The sequence below is a fragment of the Moschus berezovskii genome, chromosome 4, assembly GCF_049115385.1.
Source record: "Moschus berezovskii isolate FMDL1 chromosome 4, NW_MosBer_1.0, whole genome shotgun sequence".
NCBI lineage: Eukaryota > Metazoa > Chordata > Mammalia > Artiodactyla > Moschidae > Moschus > Moschus berezovskii.
Window position 1 is genome coordinate 55,008,823 of NC_142463.1, and position 20,669 is coordinate 55,029,491.

Consider the following 20,669-nt stretch of genomic DNA (forward strand, 5'->3'; position numbering starts at 1 on the left):
TTTATAGTAATAACAAAGCAAAAATAGTAACAACTAAAGTAAAACTGCTTTGTACCAGGCACTGTTCTAAATTTAATATTCACATAAACCGTTAACTACTAACATCCCCATTAGTTGAGGACACAGTGGTAAATAGAAGTACCTCACACCCAGCCACTGTAGCTTGAGGTTCAAACTGTTTATCACTACTGAATTTATTTTTGGAAATGACCTCTAGTGACAGTTATTAAATGTAGTTTAAAAAACAAGATGCAAAACCTAAACAGCAGAAAACATTTCAGGATAATTCTATAAATAACTGATACTAAAATAGGCTATTGAAAACCCTTAGATTTGACTTAATTCTAACACAATAACAGAAAACTTTCTTTGGGTTCTTTTTTTGAGATATGTCATTTTACATTTATTTTAATTATATTCATCACTATACTGAAGTAAAACCATTCGTAAAACCTCTAAGAAATTCAGGAATTTAGAGGTATTATTAAAAATTTCATGATATTAATTTACACTCTTCTGTATAAACCTGATACTACTTTTATTATCTGAATCCAATCTTAACATGAGAAAATATTTACAAACCATACAACCAAGTGAGATGATACATTCATAGCCTTGTACAAGTCAGTAACAACTGTTTCCTACTAATTTCATCAGCCTTGGGAGAATATGCATGTATTTCAAATTCTGGTTGCTGAGCAACATATCTCTTTTATTTGTGACCAGAGATGAAGAACTGAGTTAATTCTTCCTGCTAATGCATGCCTGTTCAATGACAAGTCAAGACCCATCCTTAAAAAAGTATGCTGCTAATACTTCCAAAAAACAAGTTCTACTCTTAGAATCAATTTATACTTATGCAAACACCTGAAATACATGTATAATCATCAACAGCAAAGAGAAGGAATTAAAACTAAAACTTCTCAAACCATCTTGTCAGTTTTTTTTAAAGCATTTGAAAGAAATTTCCTGTGTATTATAATTCTCACATACTCACCCTGTCACAAGTCAGACACTGAACTGAACTAATGATTGTTCCATCAAATATGTCCGAAATAACACTTCGGTATTTCTTGTGCTGTTTTTTTTTCTTTGGAGATAATGTAGATTGAACTAGGATTGAAAAACAAGTATAGAAGAATTTTTTCTTTTAGAAATCAAAATAGTTCCTTTACATTTTTTCTGAAACTATTAACAACAATATTACTCTGCTGAAAAAATCTGTCAAAATACCATTCAAGGGCACTACCTAAAGTGCTCTACTACAAAGCACTACTACAAAAAACAACCAAAAATCCTCAAAGAGAAACCGTGACGAAATAGAAAGGGTTCAGTCTCCCCATCTTGACTTCAACCAGAACAGTTTTGCTTTTACTTATTTGTTGTTGCATCCAAGTAAGGCTTTATTTGAAGAAAGGATTCTATTAAGCTTCTGAGAATTCTTTATATTCTAGATATAAGTCCTCTGTCAGCTATGTGATTTACAAATATTTTCTCCCAATCTTTTCATTCTCCTAATAATTTTGCCAAGAAAGATTTTAATTTTTTTTCATTTATGGATCATGCTTTTTATGTCTTTGATGTCTTTAAATAATTCTAACACAAAGCCATGAAGACTCCTTTAACTTCACGCAACATTAAGCATAAAATTAACATAAAATCCAACCATCCCACATCCAGGTGTTTACCCTGAACAAGTGACAATTTATGTTCATACAGAAACTAGTACATTAATATTTATAGCAACATTATTTGTAACTGCCAAAAACTGGAAACAAATTCAAATATCCTTCAGTGAGTATATGCACTCACTGAGTTCAGTGTATTACACAGCATAGTCACACAATGAAATACTAAGTAATAAAAAAGAACTATTCAGACATGTAATCTATCTCAAATGCATTAAGCTAAGTGAAAGCAGTCTATTCCAAAAGACTATGTTCTTTATGATTACATGTATATGACATTCTGGAAAAGGAAAAATAATAGGAATAGAGAACAGATAGGGCTGGGGCTTTGGGAGGGAATGGAATAGTACTATGGATGGAATAGTACTATGAGGGACTATGAGGGACTTCTTTGGGGAGCTGGAACTGTTCTACACTGTTTGTGGTGGTGGTCGTAACAATCTATGTACGTGCTGAAACTCAGAACCCTATGCCAAAAGAGTAAACTCTATCATACATAAATTTGTCCACACACACAAAAATATTTTAAATCAAGGCTGTATAAAATGATGCTGTCAATACTAAAAAGCCTGAATAATACTTCATAATTAACACTTTAAATTATCAAAGCAAAGGAACATGAGTAACTGAAACTTCTACCTTTTTTGTGTGTGGGTGGCAATCCTGGCCACAAATTGCCTGATTTAGGTGGGCTTGCTGATAATCGTGGATTAACACCTTCATTTGATGGGAGAATCTGTGGTGTAGACAGGTCATTCAAATGGACATCAGTAATATATTCTGTAATATTTAAAATTTGTATTATTACCTTAAATAGTAAAATTATTCCACCTGTCAAAGAAAGCTTTTTTCATTTGAGATTTTGAACACAATTCACATTAATAAATGTCAGGTGAAATACTCAACAGACATTATGCTTGCTAAGTGAGTAACAGTGATTTTTCCCCCTAAGAGTCCAATTAATGTTCATAACACATTACTGTTGTAGATAATACAGAAAGTGTGCAGTGGAAATATAAAGCGGAAGAGGACTGTATTTGTCCTAATTTAGTATTTAAAAACCTAAAGCAAATTGGGGCAGTTTTTAGAAAGCTTTAAAACCATATGGGAGAAAAAGAGATTATCTTCCTAAACTAACATAGTAATCAAAATCCAGGAAGAAATTTAGGCATAAAATAATTATAAATTATTTTATTCTTACTGTAATAAAAGGAAATAAAACCCTCTGTCAGAAAAAACATCTTTTTTTGAGAATTAAATTATGAATCAAGAAAATATAAGCTCTATGAGAGCTATCTTGATTTGCTGTTGGATTCCTAGTATATAACATATGTTTCATGGCGAGAGACTGCTAAAAAAGCATTTGAGTGAAGAAAAGAGAAGTGTACATAACAGATGCTGAAACAGAATGATTTCAGAGATTTTTCCAGGTAATGCACAAGAAATGACTGTTATGACTTTCACAGAGGCATTTCTCATTATTATCTCAACCATGACTAAAAGGATACTGGTAATACTAGGGAAAGAAAATAGGAGAGGAGGAGACTCACTCTAGGCCTTTTAGAAGGGAATAAAGTTAATACAATCTAGGTCAGGGAAGGTCAGGGATTAGCAAATGATCCCTACAGAAGACCAGATGGTATATATTTTAGGTTTTGCGTGTCATATATCGTCTTTGTCACATTTTTCAATCAGAAAACGTAAAAGCTCAGATCCCTAATCTAGGTCATCAATTAGTAAGAATAAACTTGTTATGGAACAATAAAGAACTAGTAGGTCGCTTAATTAGGTTTTTTATGAGGAAAGGCCAGATAGCAGACTGCTAAGTCTTTCACTACTGAAATTTTACATAACTAATGATTAAACAACTTCTAACCACATCTAAACTTCTAAACATTATGTCAGTATAATCAAGGGGCCTGACACATTTTCTTGACTAGAAGGCATTTATGCATTGCACACAAGTATTACTGCACAAGTATTAATGCACTGAACCACGAGTATTCCAGTGGTTAAGGAAATATCCTTCTCCTGAAAAAAGTTGTGTTCATTCAAAAACATCAGTAAATTTAGTACTGTCCACTATTCAGTAATTATAGAAGATAAATTTTTTATGTTCCTTGTCTGCCATTTATTTTAAGATCAGAGAATCTGAACCTATGATGGTTTGATTTTATGTGCTTTGGAGAATTAAATACCACATTAAGCTAAGAAAAGTTAACCCAAGAAAAAATAAATGTAAAATGCAAAACAACTCAACTGTCTTTCATTTGGCCACTTGCTCTTTATCAAAAGAACAGTGACCAGTACTGTGGTATAATCTATCACAACAGAGTTCATTGTAATACAGCCAAGCAGACACTAAATATTTTGTAGCTGACTTGACTCCAATGACAGCAATCTAAATCTAATAGTCTACAATTTGGATTACTTTGCTGTTTTACAAATCTGCTTTAAATGACACCAACTTAATACTCACATGCAAATAGTACTAAACTCTACTAGTTAGACCACTCCAGTGTTCTTGCCTGGAGAATCCGAGGGACAAGGGAGCCTTATGGGCTGCTATCTATGGGATCACAGAGTCGGACACGACAGAAGCAACTTAGCAGCAGCAGCAGCTACTAGTTAGAAAGCGCAAAAGTAACATCTACTTAATTCCCTCTTTTTTTTTGGCTGTACCACGCAGCATTGGGATCTCAGATCCCTGAATAGGGATAGAACCTATACTCCCTATAGTGGAAGCACAGAGTCTTAATCACTGGGCTACCAGGCAAAGTCCCTCCCTACTTCTTTAAATTAGTATGGCTGAACTATAAGGTCACAAAGTGCACACAAAATATTAAGTTATTTTAGAAAACAGTAAAATTACAAATATAATCTGGAACACATATTTTGTACCCTTTGTCCACAAATGAAACACTATCATTTGCAAATTATAAAAATTGTCACCTGAAGCTCTGCTGTGTATTTGCACTTTGACGGTTTCCTGGTTGTTCAAATCAGCTGTTTCAGATACAGAGTCTCTGTCTTTACCTAATTCCCCTTCAGAATTTACTTTATTAATCTTGTTGAATATCTTTTCTTTTTGCCAATCTTTTGACATTTCTGAATTGTTTTCATCATCCTGAATTAACATTGTTGTCTCATTATTATCTTCAGAAAAGCTTCTAGAGCCATTTTCATTTTCAGCTTTATCACTGCTGCTACAAGATTCACAGGACTGAAAATCTACATCTGACTGGCTCTTGTCTTCCTCCATGGTCTCTTCAGTCATTATAGTTTGAGGATCCTCTTCTACTTCCATGACTTGTTCTTTCAATTCTTCATGAAGCAGATCCATTAAACATCGAAGGAATTCTTGAGCATCCTATTATATATAAGCAACATGGACAGTACCATTTCATTAAAAATATGTGTATAAAGAAACTTGAGAGAAAATACACAAAATGTGGTTAGCAACTGATTTCTACACGTGTAGCATTACACTGTGGACATACAACTTCACAGAACATAGGGCACTGGAGGGATAGGATGCTCTAAGTACTATAAAGTTAGAAAAACAAAAAAAAGAAAACAAAAGCAAGGAAAAACTGAAGATGTATTTCAATAAAAACTTAAAAAAAACAACAACAAAAAGCTGAGGATGATCTGAAAGTAGCTTTAGTACTGCTGTTACTGCAAAAAAACTTGAGGAGTAAGGTATAAAGAAAACATGGATTTGCCTCATCAGACAATAAGAATTCAGAGAGATATCAAATTCAAGTATGTTTGGCTTAAAATTAAAGCTTTATCTAATTTTGTACTATATCTCAAAATCCTCGATCAATCTAGAATGTTTATCAAAAATACAAATTCATAGCCCCCAAGTTACATCTATCAAATCAGTGTCTGTGACCCAGAAATTTTTAAAACATTAATTATTTGGCTGTACTGGGTCTGAATCCGCCTGCAATGCAGGAGACCCTGATTCGATTCCTGGATCAGGAGGATTCGCTGGAGAAGGGATAGGCTACCCACTCCAGTATTCTGGCCTGGAGAATTTCATGAGGTCCATGAGAAGTCCATGGGGTCACAAAGAGTCAAACATGACTGAGAGACTTTCACTTTCACTTTTTTCTTTCACTGGGTCTTAGCTGAGGCACTTGGGACCTTATGTGAGATTTTTTAAAAGTTTTAATGTGAGATTTTTTTTAGTTATAACATGCAAACTCTGCTGCATCATGTAGGATCTACTTCCCTGACCAGAGATCAAATCTGGGCTGTGTGCACTGGGAGCACACAGTCTTAGCCCCCGGACCACCAGGGAAGTCCCTATGATACAGGTATTTGTACAAGAAAAAGTTCATAGGGAACAGGTATTTATTTGAAAAAAGGAAACATATGTGACGATTAGGTATTAACGTGAAAAAATATTACATAAAACAACAATAACTGAAACTGCCACTGGTATCAATTAAAAAAAACAGGTCAATGAAGTACATTAGAAAGTTCAGAAATAGACCTATTAAGCACAAAAATTAATGAAGAAGAAACTTTCAAAAACAGATTAAGAAAATTCTTAAATCTGTTGTTTGCTACATTTGTTAGCTGTATGTGAAAAATTAAATTTGGATCATATTGTAATGTGAAATAAATGACAGTATTAAAAATATTTAATTTAATTATAAAATACAGAAAATATAAGTAAAAATTTATCTCTGGATGTGAAACTTTTCAAAGCTAAAGCACTAGAAAATACTGGCATATTTACACACCCCCAAATTTAAAATTTCTAAGCAATAAAGACCTACCTGCTGAGAATACCCCCGAAATGTTGGATTTACAGTTTTAATTCCTTGAAACAGAGTAGTAGGCACAACTGATCCTGGCCTAAGGAAGAAAACATTTTTAGGAAGAAACTTGTGATTTTGTTTTTTTTTTAAAGTATCCAGCAATTATTTAATTTATTTATTTTTTACTATGCCTTGTAGCATGCGGGATCTTAGTTTTCTGACTAGGGAATCCAACCCTGCACTGGAAACTGAGCATCCTAAACACTGGACTACCGGGGAAGGCCCTAATTTTTATTTTAGAAATGAGAAATCAAAAATTCAAAGAGTCAAAATGAAAAGTGTTCGTTTCAAAAAATCAAAGTGGCCCAGTATTAAGCTTCAAAAGTTCATGAAAATAGCTTATTCTTTATATTAAAGCTATAATTTATTCCTCTCTCCCCTAAAAAAATGACTGTGCTCTATCATACGATTTTTCAAAAAATACTACTTAAAATATTTTAATTACTTAAAATTCCTGCCAAAATTAAGATAAGGATACCTAGTACACTACCTAAATAAAAATTTTAAACCAGTTATCAAATACCCATGAAAACAAAAATGAAAAGTAAACCATAAGAGATTTAATCATCTAGAATCCTGTACTATGACACTTCTGAAGTTTAGTAAACTTCCAAGTATATGAAATTCATAGTTTCAGAGCAAAGAAACTTAAACACAGCAGTTAAGGGCAAGTTCTAGCTATAGAGTAAGGAACTTGGAAACATTAGAGAAAGGTAATACCCAATAGGGATAAACGACTAAGAGTTCTAATACAAAAAACTTTATAGCAGACAATCGCTCTTCTAATGCTACGCTTAGAAGAGTAAGAATAAATATAAGCAGAAAAATAAACATTCATATATGTCTCTATGGCTGATTTTAGCATTGTGAGAATGTCTACAAAATTCAGAAGTGTAATAGCCACTGCAGCAATTTAACATTTTATCTCCAGTCCAGATACTTCATTTGGATGTTCACTGTCAAATGTAATGTGGCCAAAACTGAATGGCTCAATCTGTCTCTCTTCTACTTCTTACATCTCTCTAAATGCACATGCAAATATTTACATTATTCAGTTTAAAATATAATAAAGAAAATAAACATAATAAGAACACACCTGCTTTTATGCCAGAGCTCTGTCATCAGTTTGAGATAACTTTTACAAATAGCTGGTTTCTTATCGGTTCGAGCCAGTCCTCCACAATCAAGAAAAAACTGTGTCAAAGGCGGGCTAGTTTAAATAAAAAGAAGTTTTATAATTGAGTCAAAGCTTAATACTGATTGACTTCTAGTCATTCAATGAACTATGACAAATAAAGCACTGTATCTCTTATCTCTTTGCTCCCTTTCACAGCTTCACATTCATTTCCTCATTATTTTGCTGAGCACATCAGCAGATTTGACCCACAACATTAGAGTCCTCAATGCTGTCAGATCACTTTTCTACTTTTGTTCCTTACCTCTCTGGCAACTCTTTCCCCTCTTTATTATTTTTTTCTGCTCTAATCAGGTGTCTAAATATCAGGGTTCCTCAGAACTTGATTCCATGACTTTCCCTCTCTTCCCTGGATGATCATCTACAGAACATTTCATACTGCATCTACCTGCTTCACAGGACTAAGATTGAGGGAAAAAAAAAAAAAAACTTAACTGCTTTATTAGAGACTTTCCACCTACAGAAAAATATAAAATACTTTCCTAGGATCTCTGAACGAAAAGTGATTAGAGGAATTAGTTCAAGCTCCTCCTTTTCTAGATGTAAAAACAAACAACTTCCTCAAAGATGTACAACTCCCTAGGAGCTCAGCCAGGACCAGCATTCTTAGGAAACCACACTCACAGAGTAGTAACCCTATCAGGACAACAATGGATTATGTCCCAACTCAGTTTCTTGCTTACTCTACCTTAGGAGTTAATTAACAAGAAAGAGGAAAATTTTTCAGGAACATTTGTACATTTAGTTAATCCAGATAATTTAAGTGAAGGCATTTCACGTGTTGAGAGGGGTGACAAAGAGGTACAGCAAGGGATTAATGGGATACTGCTGGCTAGGGCGGAGAAGGCAATGGTAAGCCACTCCAGTACTCTTGCCTAGAAAATCCCATGGACAGAGGAGCCTGGTAGGCTGCAGTCCATGGGGTCGCTACGAGTCAGACATGACCGAGTGACTTCACTTTCACTTTTCACTTTCACACATTGGAGAAGGAAATGGCAACCCACTCCAGTGTTCTTGCCTGGAGAATCCCAGGGACGGGGGAGCCTGGTGGGCTGCCGTCTATGGGGTCACACAGAGTCGGACACGACTGAAGTGACTTAGCAGCAGCAGCTGGCTAGGGAGACTGAACATAATTATTAACTTTTGAATATGACTGTATTGAGTATATTTCTTTCTTTCCCCTCTTTCACTTCTCTTTTTTTTCTAAGCATACTAGAGCATTCATGGTTTTCTGCTCCAAGAATAACTTTAAACAACTATACTAACAAAATTAATTTCTCTACTTACCAGTTAGAAAGAGCCTGCAAAGCTGCATTCATATAACAAGTATTTCCAATATTTTTCAAACCTGTAAGACCTATTAAATATTATGTTATGTCATCATTCAATAATCCAATGACTCAACTTCATGAGTGTTCACTAAGTATATAACTAGGTAATTATTACAGTTACTAAGCCATGGTAAGGAAATACAAAATACATTATAGAAATACAAATAGCAACAACTTGAATAACTCAAAGAGGGGTTAGACTTACACCAAAGTGATAATTTTCAGAAAATTATTTAGATATACTCTTAATGGGCTAAGATTCCCTTATATGAATTATAAAACAGAAAAGTTTGTACAAAACTATATATACAGATAGTTTATAGTTTATACCGTGGGATTTAGTAAAGTGATGCCAGAGAAACCAAGTATCAAAACTGTCAGTTTGCTTTTTTCATAAATAATAATTTTTCTAGGTAAAATTTCAGTTTTTAAATAATACAATTACTTTATTGATTTCTTACAATCAAATATTGCCAGCTAGCATTATTTTCACTCATGCATCATTAAAAACAAAAGGATATTTCCTTGGTATTTTCAAATGATGGATAATGCAGTAAATAAAAAAAGTTAGAACTTAAAATACACCTAGATTAATTATACAAACTGGTGATTTTTTTTAAAAAAAGCATTAACAAATAGCTTGGTTCCTAGAATTTATTTTTATAATTATCTTATCACCTCTAGACTTTGAAATTTTCACAATATAGTCCCCTAAAGAAATGGGCAATGGCATACAAAGGAGTGTGTTATATAGGAGAATTATTTTACCTCTTGCCTTAAGTTCATCTTCTTCTTCTACTTCTATATCCAGATCATCAAATACAGCAACCAGAGGAGTTTTTAATGTTGTGTTACTGGGTATTTTAAAATCCTTGATAACAGAAAAGATAGCAGGCTTAAACAAATCCTTAGGTTAAATTTTTAGAGAATATTTTACTCAACTGATGTGTAGACTTCTACAGTCTCTCCTGATACTTGTTACTGAAGTTATTTTGCATTCTTTTATGCATATGAAATAGTTTTAAATATTTTCTAAAATTCCAAAATTAATTCCTGAAAATTGGATTAACTCAAGAGGTTGCAACTGGTGACTTGCTGGTCAAATGCCAGTCCACACTATTTAAATTAAAAAAAAAAAATTTTTTTTTAAGGCCAAAAACCTAAACAAAAGCAAAACTTCTGAGCTAACATTCTAAACACTGGGATAGCTCACATAAAAAAAATCAAATTTTGCTGCTGCATGACAAAAACCAACATAATACTGTAAAGCAATTATCCTCCAATTAAAATTTAAAAAAAAAAACTCAAATTTTACAAGTTCTCTTCTAATAGAAGAAGCTCAAAGCACATTGCACCCAGTTAGCAAAAATCAGTGGGAGGCTGAAATTGAATAGCAGAATGCAACTTAGCACGTGCTCTGGTTCTCAAACTTTACAGCTTATTCCTCTTCCACATGGCATGCATATGCACTCATACCCACCCACTTTATACATTTACTTTACCTTCCTGGCATTTGTAGATACTAGACATTTGGGAAGGCCCATGTTCTCACTTTGTTGTATTGAAATACAGAGAAGTAGAACAGTTTTTCAGATAAGGCAATGGCACCCCACTCCAGTACTCTTGCTTGGAAAATCCCATGGATGGAGGAGCCTGGGGGGCTGTAGTTCATGGGGTCGCTACGAGTCAGACACTACTGAGTGACTTCACTTTCACTTTTCACTTTCATGCATTGGAAGAGGAAATGTCAACCCACCCAGTACTCTTGCCTGGAGAATTCCATGGACAGAGGAGCCTAGTGGGCTGCCGTCTATGGGGCTGCACAGAGTAATACACTACTGAAGTGACTTAGCAGCAGCAGCAGAACAGTTTTTAGAAAAAAATCGTTCAAAATCTTACCTCCTAGAATACTGTTTGAAAAATCTTAATGACATTTGACTGATTTCCAATATTGTTAACTTGTAATTAATGCTCTGATGAATTGGGTTCAAATAGCCTATAAATTTTATATCACTAAAGAAATCTGTACAAATAACTTTTTCTTCTGAGCAATTTCTTTAACAAGATCACTGGGAAGTTGTATGAAATTAAATTCATGTCTTTTATGTGTTATAAAAATAACTCACCAGAAAGTTATTTACAAGCTATCAGAAAAGTATCAGTATTCTTATTCAACCAGACTCAGCATTCATTAAGAGGTTGCACTGGGTCTTCGTTACCGTGCACGGGCTTTCTCTAGTTGTGATGAGCGGGGGCTACTCTTCATTGTGGTGCGTGGGCTTCTCATAGCAATGAAGACCCAGTGCAACCAAAAATAAAATAATAAATGAATAAATAAGTTATGTATATATTAAAAAGTCACTTCTTTAAAAAAAAGAGCTGCAATTATAATCTATCAGGTAGAAATGGCAGATGGCTGTTTTAACATTTTTCTTTAGTGATGATTATTTTCTTGATGTGTTTTTATTTGATTTCTTCTTCGTGAACTACCTGTACTTATTCTTTGATTAATATAAATTGTTATCAGTTCCTCGTGTGATCAAACTTTCAATTATCACGTTTTTGTTAGTAATATAAGAGGGTTCACACAAACTTCTTTTCAAACTACCATGGCATTAACAAAACCAAAAAACGTATTTCTGGATGATAAATAGGTATCAGGAGAGAAATAGCAATGATCATTTATGAACTAGAGTCATTCAACTGTGAAACTAGAAACACAACAAGTATACCTTGTCTAAAATCTAGTCACTTTAGGTTATATTATATGTGAGGCAAACAAATTTACTATCACAAATTTCTACCATCAGAATGTAATACAAAGATTCAACAGAAAAAATCTTTAAGAACTGGCATCAAAGAACACAATTCTAGAAACACACTGTAATTTCTATAACCCACAGGGAAAAAACCTCACTGATGTGTTAACTAAAACAGATCAAATGATAATTAGAATAAGCAGACACCAACTACTCTTATTTTTCCATTTTCCTCTCCTATTTCCTTCTCTGGGGCACTGCGAGGCATGTGGAATCTTGGTTCCCCAACCAGGAATCGAATCCATGCTCCCTACAGTGGAAGCATGGAGTGTTAATCACTGGGCTGCCATGGAAGTCCCTCCCTTTCCTATTTTTATAGAACTTGAAAATTCTCAAATGTAAGTAAGCAATCTTTGCAAGTTCACACATATTTTGTAGTCAAAGATTGATGTTAAGTTTTAATATATTGTGGTTTTCAATAAATTAGTAAAACGTTCACAATAATAGACATGGGAGTGAAGCAGGGAGGGAAAAGAGGAAAAGACAGTTGAATGAAGGCAGTGGCACCCCACTCCAGTACTCTTGCCTGGAAAATCCCATGGACGGAGGAGCCTGGTATAGGCTGCAGTCCATGAGGTCGCTAAGAGTCGGACACGACTGAGCGACTTCACTTTCACTTTCCTGCATTGGAGAAGGAATGCAACCCATTCCAGTGTTCTTGCCTGGAGAATCCCAGGGACGGGGGAGCCTGGTAGGAGGCCGTCTATGGGGTCACACAGAGTCAGACACGACTGAAGTGACTTAGCAGCAAAGAAGGCCCATCATCTCTCCTAGAGCCAGTTGCTTAAGTTTTCAAAACCTATAAGGTGCTTTTCCATCTTTAGACACGTGTGAGATTCCATTTTACCCTAATCATTCTACAAAAGAAAAAAGGTCAGATTCTGTGTCTCATTTCAGGAAAAAAGGCACATTATGGAAACCTGATAAAGTAAAAGTGAAGAAGGATTCTTTAAAATTTCAGCTACATGATAAATTCTGAAATTATTTTCTGAAAATATTTAATATTTTAATTCCATGGACTTAAATTATTACCTGTACGCCATTTTCTTGTATTTGGTGAAGTGGTTTTACATGAGGTAATGAAGGCTGAGTTCCTAATTTCCTATCCAAAAATACTTCTTTGCTGCAAGCATAACACCATACTCGAAGGGTGGTAAGGTTCACAGTTAGATAATGCTTTGTCTCCTAAATAATTTGATGAGAGAGAGAAGAGGAATAAAAATTAGTTATACTTGAAAGCCTTTCAAAAGATCATAGAAGATAAACTGCTGGCCTTTAATGAATAACAATATATTCAAAAGAGATTTAAACCAGAGCACCAAATAAACATTACTTAGATAAACCACTACTGCTTTAGCAGTAGCTACTTTAGTGAATAGTAACAATATCCAAGACTACTACAAAAATTATTCTATTATTTTCACCACTATTCAGTATAAAGTTAAACAAAGAGCTGTTATGAGAGTCTGCTTTGCAGTTAGCAAGTAATTATAATACAAGAAAACTGACAATAGCACAGTAAGTGTTCAAGTACATCAGAATGGCAAAAGAATACAAATGACATGAATTAAAGCACAAAAGAGCTCAAGCAACAGTGAATATATGATCGTGGATATGTGAAATTCTTGCCTTTCTCATCTGGAGTTCTGCAAGACAATAATGCCCTACAGAAAATGATTTGAATAACCATTTTCTCAGTTCTCCCAAGAATGGCACATAGCACCATCATTGTCGATGCACCAAAGAGAAGTAAATTAATTATGTATGAAGATGCCTAAGATTCTTAAGCAATTTTCTTGAGGAACCCTGTCAAGAATAGTTGATGCTGTAGAGATAAATATAAATGAAAAAGATGGTTCATTCTCAAGAAATGTATACTTTGGAATGGGAGCTCTATCTAATCTGTAAAAGCAGCATGCCAGAATTACACACGAGCAGCAAACCACCCAGGTGATGCAGATAGGAGACTCCAGTAAGGAGGATGTTGAGCAAAAGGTAACATGAGTTGAGCCTTGAAGTCAGTCAGGGCCCTGTCAGAAGCCTAGACTTCTAGTCTTGACTTCAACTTCCATATCCTAATATTTCCAGCGAGCACCTCCATACACCTGGAGGTACATTTCTTAAATCACTGCTACTTTAATTACCATCTCACATTACCTAATATTGACCTTTCCAGCAATTCCCGTCCCCACCTTTTTATGAGCTAAGATTTAACTCATTGCTTATTTTAAAAAAAGAATAAAAGGACAAAATTTTGAATGACAACTTGAATTAATAATGTTGTATTGGTTTTTCTTTTTCCTCAGGCTATATTTAAAAAATGTCTGGCATGAAATTTTTCTATATACATACCTGAGAATGTATGGTGCTATGATCCACTTGTGATTCACCACAGCCAACATATGAACACCTATTCTATAAATATATAAAAAGGAAAATAAGGCATTTTATAACGTACATTTACAATAATAAACATTACAATTACATTTACAATGAAGTTCTGATCACATTTTAACCTTAAGATTAAATGACTTCCAAACTTAGTTATTTTAACCAAAAGATACCAGGCACAAAAGAATATAATCAGTATACTTTTAAGCTAAAAGATATGTCACCTCTAATAAAAAGTAAGTGTAAAATATTTCAGTGATTTACTAAACTCTGCAAAAAAGCATTGTAGTTAATACCCAAAGTTTAAAGTTCAATTTTTATTATCAATAACAATCTTTTTAAAGTACGTTCATTTATGAAATCCTGTGTGAAAAAAATCTTCTAATTCACCCTATTCAGATATAAATTTTTATAATATCAAACTTTTGAGAAGAAACACACACATACCTCCAGGCATGCCCAAAGGTTTGGTCCTCTGACTTTACAATCCTGACAAGAACCCTGTGAGAAGATCGCAGAGATAAAACATCACCATTCCATTAACACGGCCAAACACATATATTCACTAATATCATACATAAAAATGTGGATTCATGAACACAGGATATTGTAGTAATTTATTTAAAAAAAAAAGAATCCCACATGTTTGTTTGAGAGAAAAATGAGTATGGTTTTTTAAAGGAAGGGAAAAAAAGCCCTCTATCTTACATGAGATTTTTGTATTAAATCTTCTTTAGTTATTTCACCAACTGAATCCAAATGTGGACAATGACTTCGAAAAGATGACATTTTGTTAGAAATGTTTTCCTGTTTCTCAAGGCTTTCCAAATGAGGTAACACCTAACAGAAAAATTGACCAGAAAAGTTAATTTTAAAAGTGCTAATATATGAAAAATTATTAAAAGGCAAAATAAGAAGCATACATGTTTATAAGTTTGCCCCACAAAAGTATATATTTTCAAATACAATGAACCTATTCTCACAATTGAATTTCACAACTGAATTTTGCTCAGTTCAGTCGTTCAGTCATGTCCGACTCTTTGTGACCCAATGAATCACAGCACGCCAGGCCTCCCTGTCCATCACCAACTCCTGGAGTTCACTCAAACTCATGTCCATCGAGTCGGTGATGCCATCCAGCCATCTCATTCTCTGTCGTCCCCTTCTCCTCCCGCCCCCAATCCCTCCCAGCATCAGTCTTTTCCAGTGAGTCAACTCGTCGCATGAGGTGGCCAAAGTATTGGAGTTTCAGCTTTAGCATCAGTCCTTCCAATGAACACCCAGGACTGATCTCCTTTAGAATGGACTGGTTGGATCTCCTTGCAGTCCAAGGAACTCTCAAGAGTCTTCTCCAGCACCACAGTTCAAAAGCATCAATTCTTCGGCGCTCAGCTTGCTTCATAGTCCAGCTCTCACATCCATATATGACCACTGGAAAAACCACAGCCTTGACTAGCCAGACCTAGTGCCCTACAAAACTGTATATTTTCAAATACATTGAGGTTATTTTCAGAACTCACTTTCAACACTGGAAGTTTATCTACTAATAAATAATCATTTTATTAAAATTGACAACTGTGAGTCAATGTAAGTTTGTTTCTCCACTACTTTTGCTGTTTTTCCCCCTTCTCCAAGTTCATTTTTTGAGGTAGATGAAAGGGAAAAAACATCAGGTTATTTAAGTATTTACATCCCCTATTTTTCTTTTAAAAAGATTAACCCTTAGGCTAGAATTGGAATGAAAAGAAAAAGAATTCAGATGGAAACTATTTTCACACTAGCAACAGCCCCCACTGATGATATAAATAAAACAGTTTGGTACAATATACCTCGATAGTCACTGTGTGTATCAGTTTCTCCACCCCACACCACTCACACTTTAGGCCAGATAATTCTCTGTAGCTGGGGGTGCCCTGTACATTGCAAGACAGCTTAATAACATTCCTTCTTCTACCCACTAGTTGCCAGAATTCCCTCACTACCACCCTGAGCTTCAATCATCAAGGTCACTACACAGTGTAAAATTATATTCTCTAGGGATGGGGGAGCCTAGTGGGCTTCCGTCTATGGGGTCACACAGAGTCGGACACGACTGAAGTGACTTAGCAGCAGGAGCAGCAGCAGGCAACAAAGTTATCCCAGGTTGAGACTTTGACCAGACTTAAAGAGCTTGAAAGCGAGAGTGAAAGCTGCTCAGTTTTGTCTGACTCTTTGCAACCCAGTAGACTACACGGTCCACGGAATTCTCCAAGCCAGAATACTGGAGTGGGTAGCCTTTCCCTTATCCAGGGGATCTTTCTGACCCAGGGATCAAACCCATGTCTCCTGTGCTGCAGGCGGATCACCTGAGTTACCAGGGAAGCCCTTAAATATTTGATTTGATGAATCTTTTTGTTTAATTATGTTTGCTAACAAGGCTATGGTTTTTCCAGTGGTCATGTATGGATGTGAGAGTTGGACTGTGAAGAAGGCTGATTGCCGAAGAATTGATGCTTTTGAACTGTGGTGCTGGAGAAGACTCTTGAGAGTCCCTTGGACTGCAAGGAGATCCAACCAGTCCATCCTAAAGGAGATCAATCCTGGGTGTTCATTGGAAGGACTGATACTAAAGCTGAAACTCCAATATTCTGGCCACCTCATGCAACGAGTTGACTCACTGGAAAAGACTCTGATGCTGGGAAGGATTGGGGGCGGGAGAAGGGGACGACAGAGAATGAGATGGCTGGATGGCATCACCGACTCGATGGACATGAGTTTGAGTGAACTCCGGGAGTTGGTGATGGACAGGGAGGCCTGGCGTGCTGTGATTCATAGGGTCGCAAAGAGTCGGACACGACTGAGCAACTGAACTGAATGTGTTAATATCAGCACATTTATAATTGTGTACATTTATTTTAAAACACTTACAAATGTGCTGAAATATTGACGCATTAGTAAATATATTAAAAAGGTTCTCTCAAACCAAATCATTTTAATAAGTCCAATATTACACTACAACCTACAAAATACAACAGGAATCACTCTGAAGTTAATGTTGATTAAGTCATGATTTCTAAATATCCCATTACTGCTGCTACTGCTGCTAAGTCACTTCAGTCGTGTCCGACTCTGTGTGACCCCACATACGGAAGCCCACCAGGCTCCCCCATCCCTGGGATTCTCCAGGCAAGAACACTGGAGTGGGTTGCCATTTCCTTCTCCAATGTGTGAAAGTGAAAAGGGAAAGTGAAGTCGCTCAATCATGTCCGACCCTTAGCGACCCCACGGACTGCAGCCTACCAGGCTCCTCCATCCATGGGATTTTCTAGGCAAGAGTACTGGAGTGGCTTGCCATTGCCTTCTCCGATCCCATTACTACACAATATCAAATAAGCCATGCTCCTTGCTTTCATAGCATGAAGTAATTGCTGGGACTTGCCTGGCAGTCAAGTGGATAGAACTCCAAGCTCCTAAGGCAGGGAGTATGGTTCTGGATCCCCAGCTGGGGAACTAACATCTCATCTTCTGTACAGTACAGCCAAAAAAAACCCCAAAACTAAATTTAAATAATTGCTAATATTTTCCATTTTTAATTTATGTATGGGGGAGGGCTTCCCACCCACCTCTCACTTCCTTGTGAGGTTGAATCATCTTTTCCCTCTTAGCCAATTACTCCCATTTCCAACCACAATGGAGTAACAAGCACCAGATTTACCCTCTAGTTCCAGAAAAACATTTATTTCTGCTTTATTGACTATGCCAAAGCCTTTGACTGTGTGGATCACAATAAACTGTAGAAAATTCTGAAAGAGATGGGAATACCAGACCACATGACCTGCCTCTTGAGAAACCCGTATGCAGGTCAGGAAGCAACAGTTAGAACTGAACATGGAACAACAGACTGGTTCCAAATAGGAAAAGGAGTACGTCAAGGCTGTATATTGTCACCATGCTTATTTAACTTATATGCAGAGTACATCATGAGAAACACTGGGCTGGAGGAAGCACAAGCTGGAATCAAGATTGTCGGGAGAAATATCAAACACCTCAGATACGCAGATGACACCATCCTTATGGCAGAAAGTGAAAAAGAACTCAAAAGCCTCTTGATGAAAGTGAAAGAGGAGAGTGAAAAAGTTAGCTTAAAGCTCAACATTCAGAAAACTAAGATCATGGCATCCAGTCCCATCACTTCATGGCAAATAGATGGGGAAACAGTGTCAGACTTTATTTTTCTGGGCTCCAAAATCACTGCAGATGGTGACTGCAGCCATGAAATTAAAAGATGCTTACTCCTTGGAAGGAAAGTTATGACCAACCTAGACAGCATATTAAAAAGCAGAGACATTACTTTGCCAACCAAGGTCCGTCTAGTCAAGGCTATGGTTTTTCCCGTGGTCATGTATGGATGTGAGAGTTGGACTGTGAAGAAGGCTGATCGCCGAAGAATTGATGCTTTTGAACTGTGGTGTTGGAGAAGACTCTTCAGAGTCCCTTGTACCGCAAGGAGATCCAACCAGTCCATTCTAAGGGAGATCGATCCTGGGTGTTCATTGGAAGGACTGATGCTAAAGCTCAAACTCCTATACTTTGGCCACCTCATGCGACAAGTTGACTCACTGGAAAAGACTCTGATGCTGGGAAAGGTTGGGGGTGGGAGGAGAAGGGGACGACCAAGAATGAGATGGCTGGATGGTATCACCGATTCTGTGGACATGAGTTTGAGTGAACTCAGGGAGTTGGTGATGGATAGGGAGGCCTGGTGTGCTGTGATTCATGGGGTCACGGAGAGTCGGACACGACTGAGCGACTGAACTGAACTGAACTGAATGGTTTTTCCAGTACTCATGTATGGATGTGAGAGTTGGACTGTGACGAAAACTGAGGGCAGAAGAATTGATGCTTTTGAACTGTGGTGTTGAAGAAGACTCTTGAGAGTCCCTTGGACTGCAAGGAGATCCAACCAGTCCATTCTAAAGGAGATCAATCCTGGGTGTTCACTGGTAGGACTGATGGTGAAGCTCAAACTCCAATACTTTGGCCACCTGATGCGAAGAGCTGACTCATTGGAAAAGACTCTGATGCTGGGAAAGATTGAGGGCAGGAGAAAGGGAAGACAGAGAATGAGATGGCTGGTGGCATCACCGACTCAATGCACATGGGTTTGGGTAAACTCTGGGAGTTGGTGATGGACAGGGAGGCCTGGCGTGCTGTGGTTCATGGGGTTGCAAAGAGTCAGACACGACTGAGCGACTGAACTGAACTGAAAAACCTCCAAACTGAAGCAACACAAAACATAAGAACAAATAATACCATGGCATATCAAAAACAAGTAGCTTAAAACTGGTAACAGAAAGGACATCTTAAAAGCAGCCCCAAAAGATCCATAATGTAAACTAGAAACAAATAAGCCAGAAGGCAGAGGAGCAACACCTTTAGAGTCTACTGAAAGAACACCATCAACCAAGAATTCTATACGTAGGAAAACATCTTTCGAAAACAAAGGCAAAATAAAGACATCTTTAGTCATACAAAAGCTGAAGGAATTTATCACCAGCAGACTTGCACTATAAAACCTGTATGTATGCTTCAATATATTTCCATATAAATCATATACAAATAGAGATACATAATATCAATAATATTGGCATTGTTTTATTTTCTTCAATAATATTTTTTAAAAATCTCTTAAGTCTAATTTTTCATGGATATACGTGAGATGCATTCACACATGGATACATGCACTCAATCAATCTTCTAATAATAGACATTTCCTTTGTTTCCATATGCTGTCATTTAAAAATCCATCTAAATGTAATGGGCGTGCCATTAGATTTGTATTTGTATTACATGGGCCAGTTTATAAAAATAGAGTTTGCAAGATTACTTTCCAAAAATGCGATAACAACTCATATTTCCACTCATAAAGGAATACTATTTTCTGCACAGTAACACCATTTTCTCTACTAGCAACAGATACTACTGGTTTTTTTTAAACTTTTGTCATTTGATGGGTGTGCTGTTATATTTCACTAGTATTTCATTTGCATTGCCCAGACACGACTGGCTAGCTCAGTCAGTGGAGCATGAGATTCTTTAATTTGCATTACCTTGACAACCTGTGAGAATAGACTGAGTGTCTTTTCATCAATTTTATAGCCTTCTAGTTTTATTAATTTTCTTTAACGGTTCTTTAAATCTTTTGCCCTTCTTACAGTTGAGCTGATAACTTCTTCTTGTAAAAGGAATCCTGTCTTCTACACTGCAACCATTTTTTTCAAACTATTTGTCTATTATTGTTCAGCTGCTAAGTTGTGGCCAACTCTTTGCGACCCCATGCACTGCAGCACTCCAGGCACCCCGTCCTTCACTATTCTCTCGGAGCTTGCTCAAATTCATGTCCTTGGTGTTGGTAATGCCATCCAACCACC

General features: G+C 36.2%; 1 protein-coding gene across 2 annotated transcripts in view; it reads right to left on the minus strand.

Moving 5' to 3' along the window:
• Nucleotides 1–20,669, minus strand: part of USP33 (ubiquitin specific peptidase 33) — a 53,274-nt gene that overhangs the window by 16,391 nt on the left and 16,214 nt on the right. For both annotated transcript variants that reach the window (XM_055402122.2, XM_055402121.2), the window contains exons 2-12: nucleotides 14,968–15,099; nucleotides 14,707–14,760; nucleotides 14,221–14,283; nucleotides 12,901–13,053; nucleotides 9,818–9,920; nucleotides 9,006–9,075; nucleotides 7,620–7,733; nucleotides 6,482–6,560; nucleotides 4,641–5,058; nucleotides 2,328–2,468; nucleotides 998–1,113 (exon numbers count right to left, since the gene is read on the minus strand). In XM_055402122.2, coding sequence (XP_055258097.1) covers nucleotides 998–1,113; nucleotides 2,328–2,468; nucleotides 4,641–5,058; nucleotides 6,482–6,560; nucleotides 7,620–7,733; nucleotides 9,006–9,075; nucleotides 9,818–9,920; nucleotides 12,901–13,053; nucleotides 14,221–14,283; nucleotides 14,707–14,760; nucleotides 14,968–15,048 — 1,392 coding nt within the window. In that variant the 5' untranslated portion in view covers nucleotides 15,049–15,099. The remainder of the gene's footprint in view (nucleotides 1–997; nucleotides 1,114–2,327; nucleotides 2,469–4,640; nucleotides 5,059–6,481; nucleotides 6,561–7,619; nucleotides 7,734–9,005; nucleotides 9,076–9,817; nucleotides 9,921–12,900; nucleotides 13,054–14,220; nucleotides 14,284–14,706; nucleotides 14,761–14,967; nucleotides 15,100–20,669) is intronic.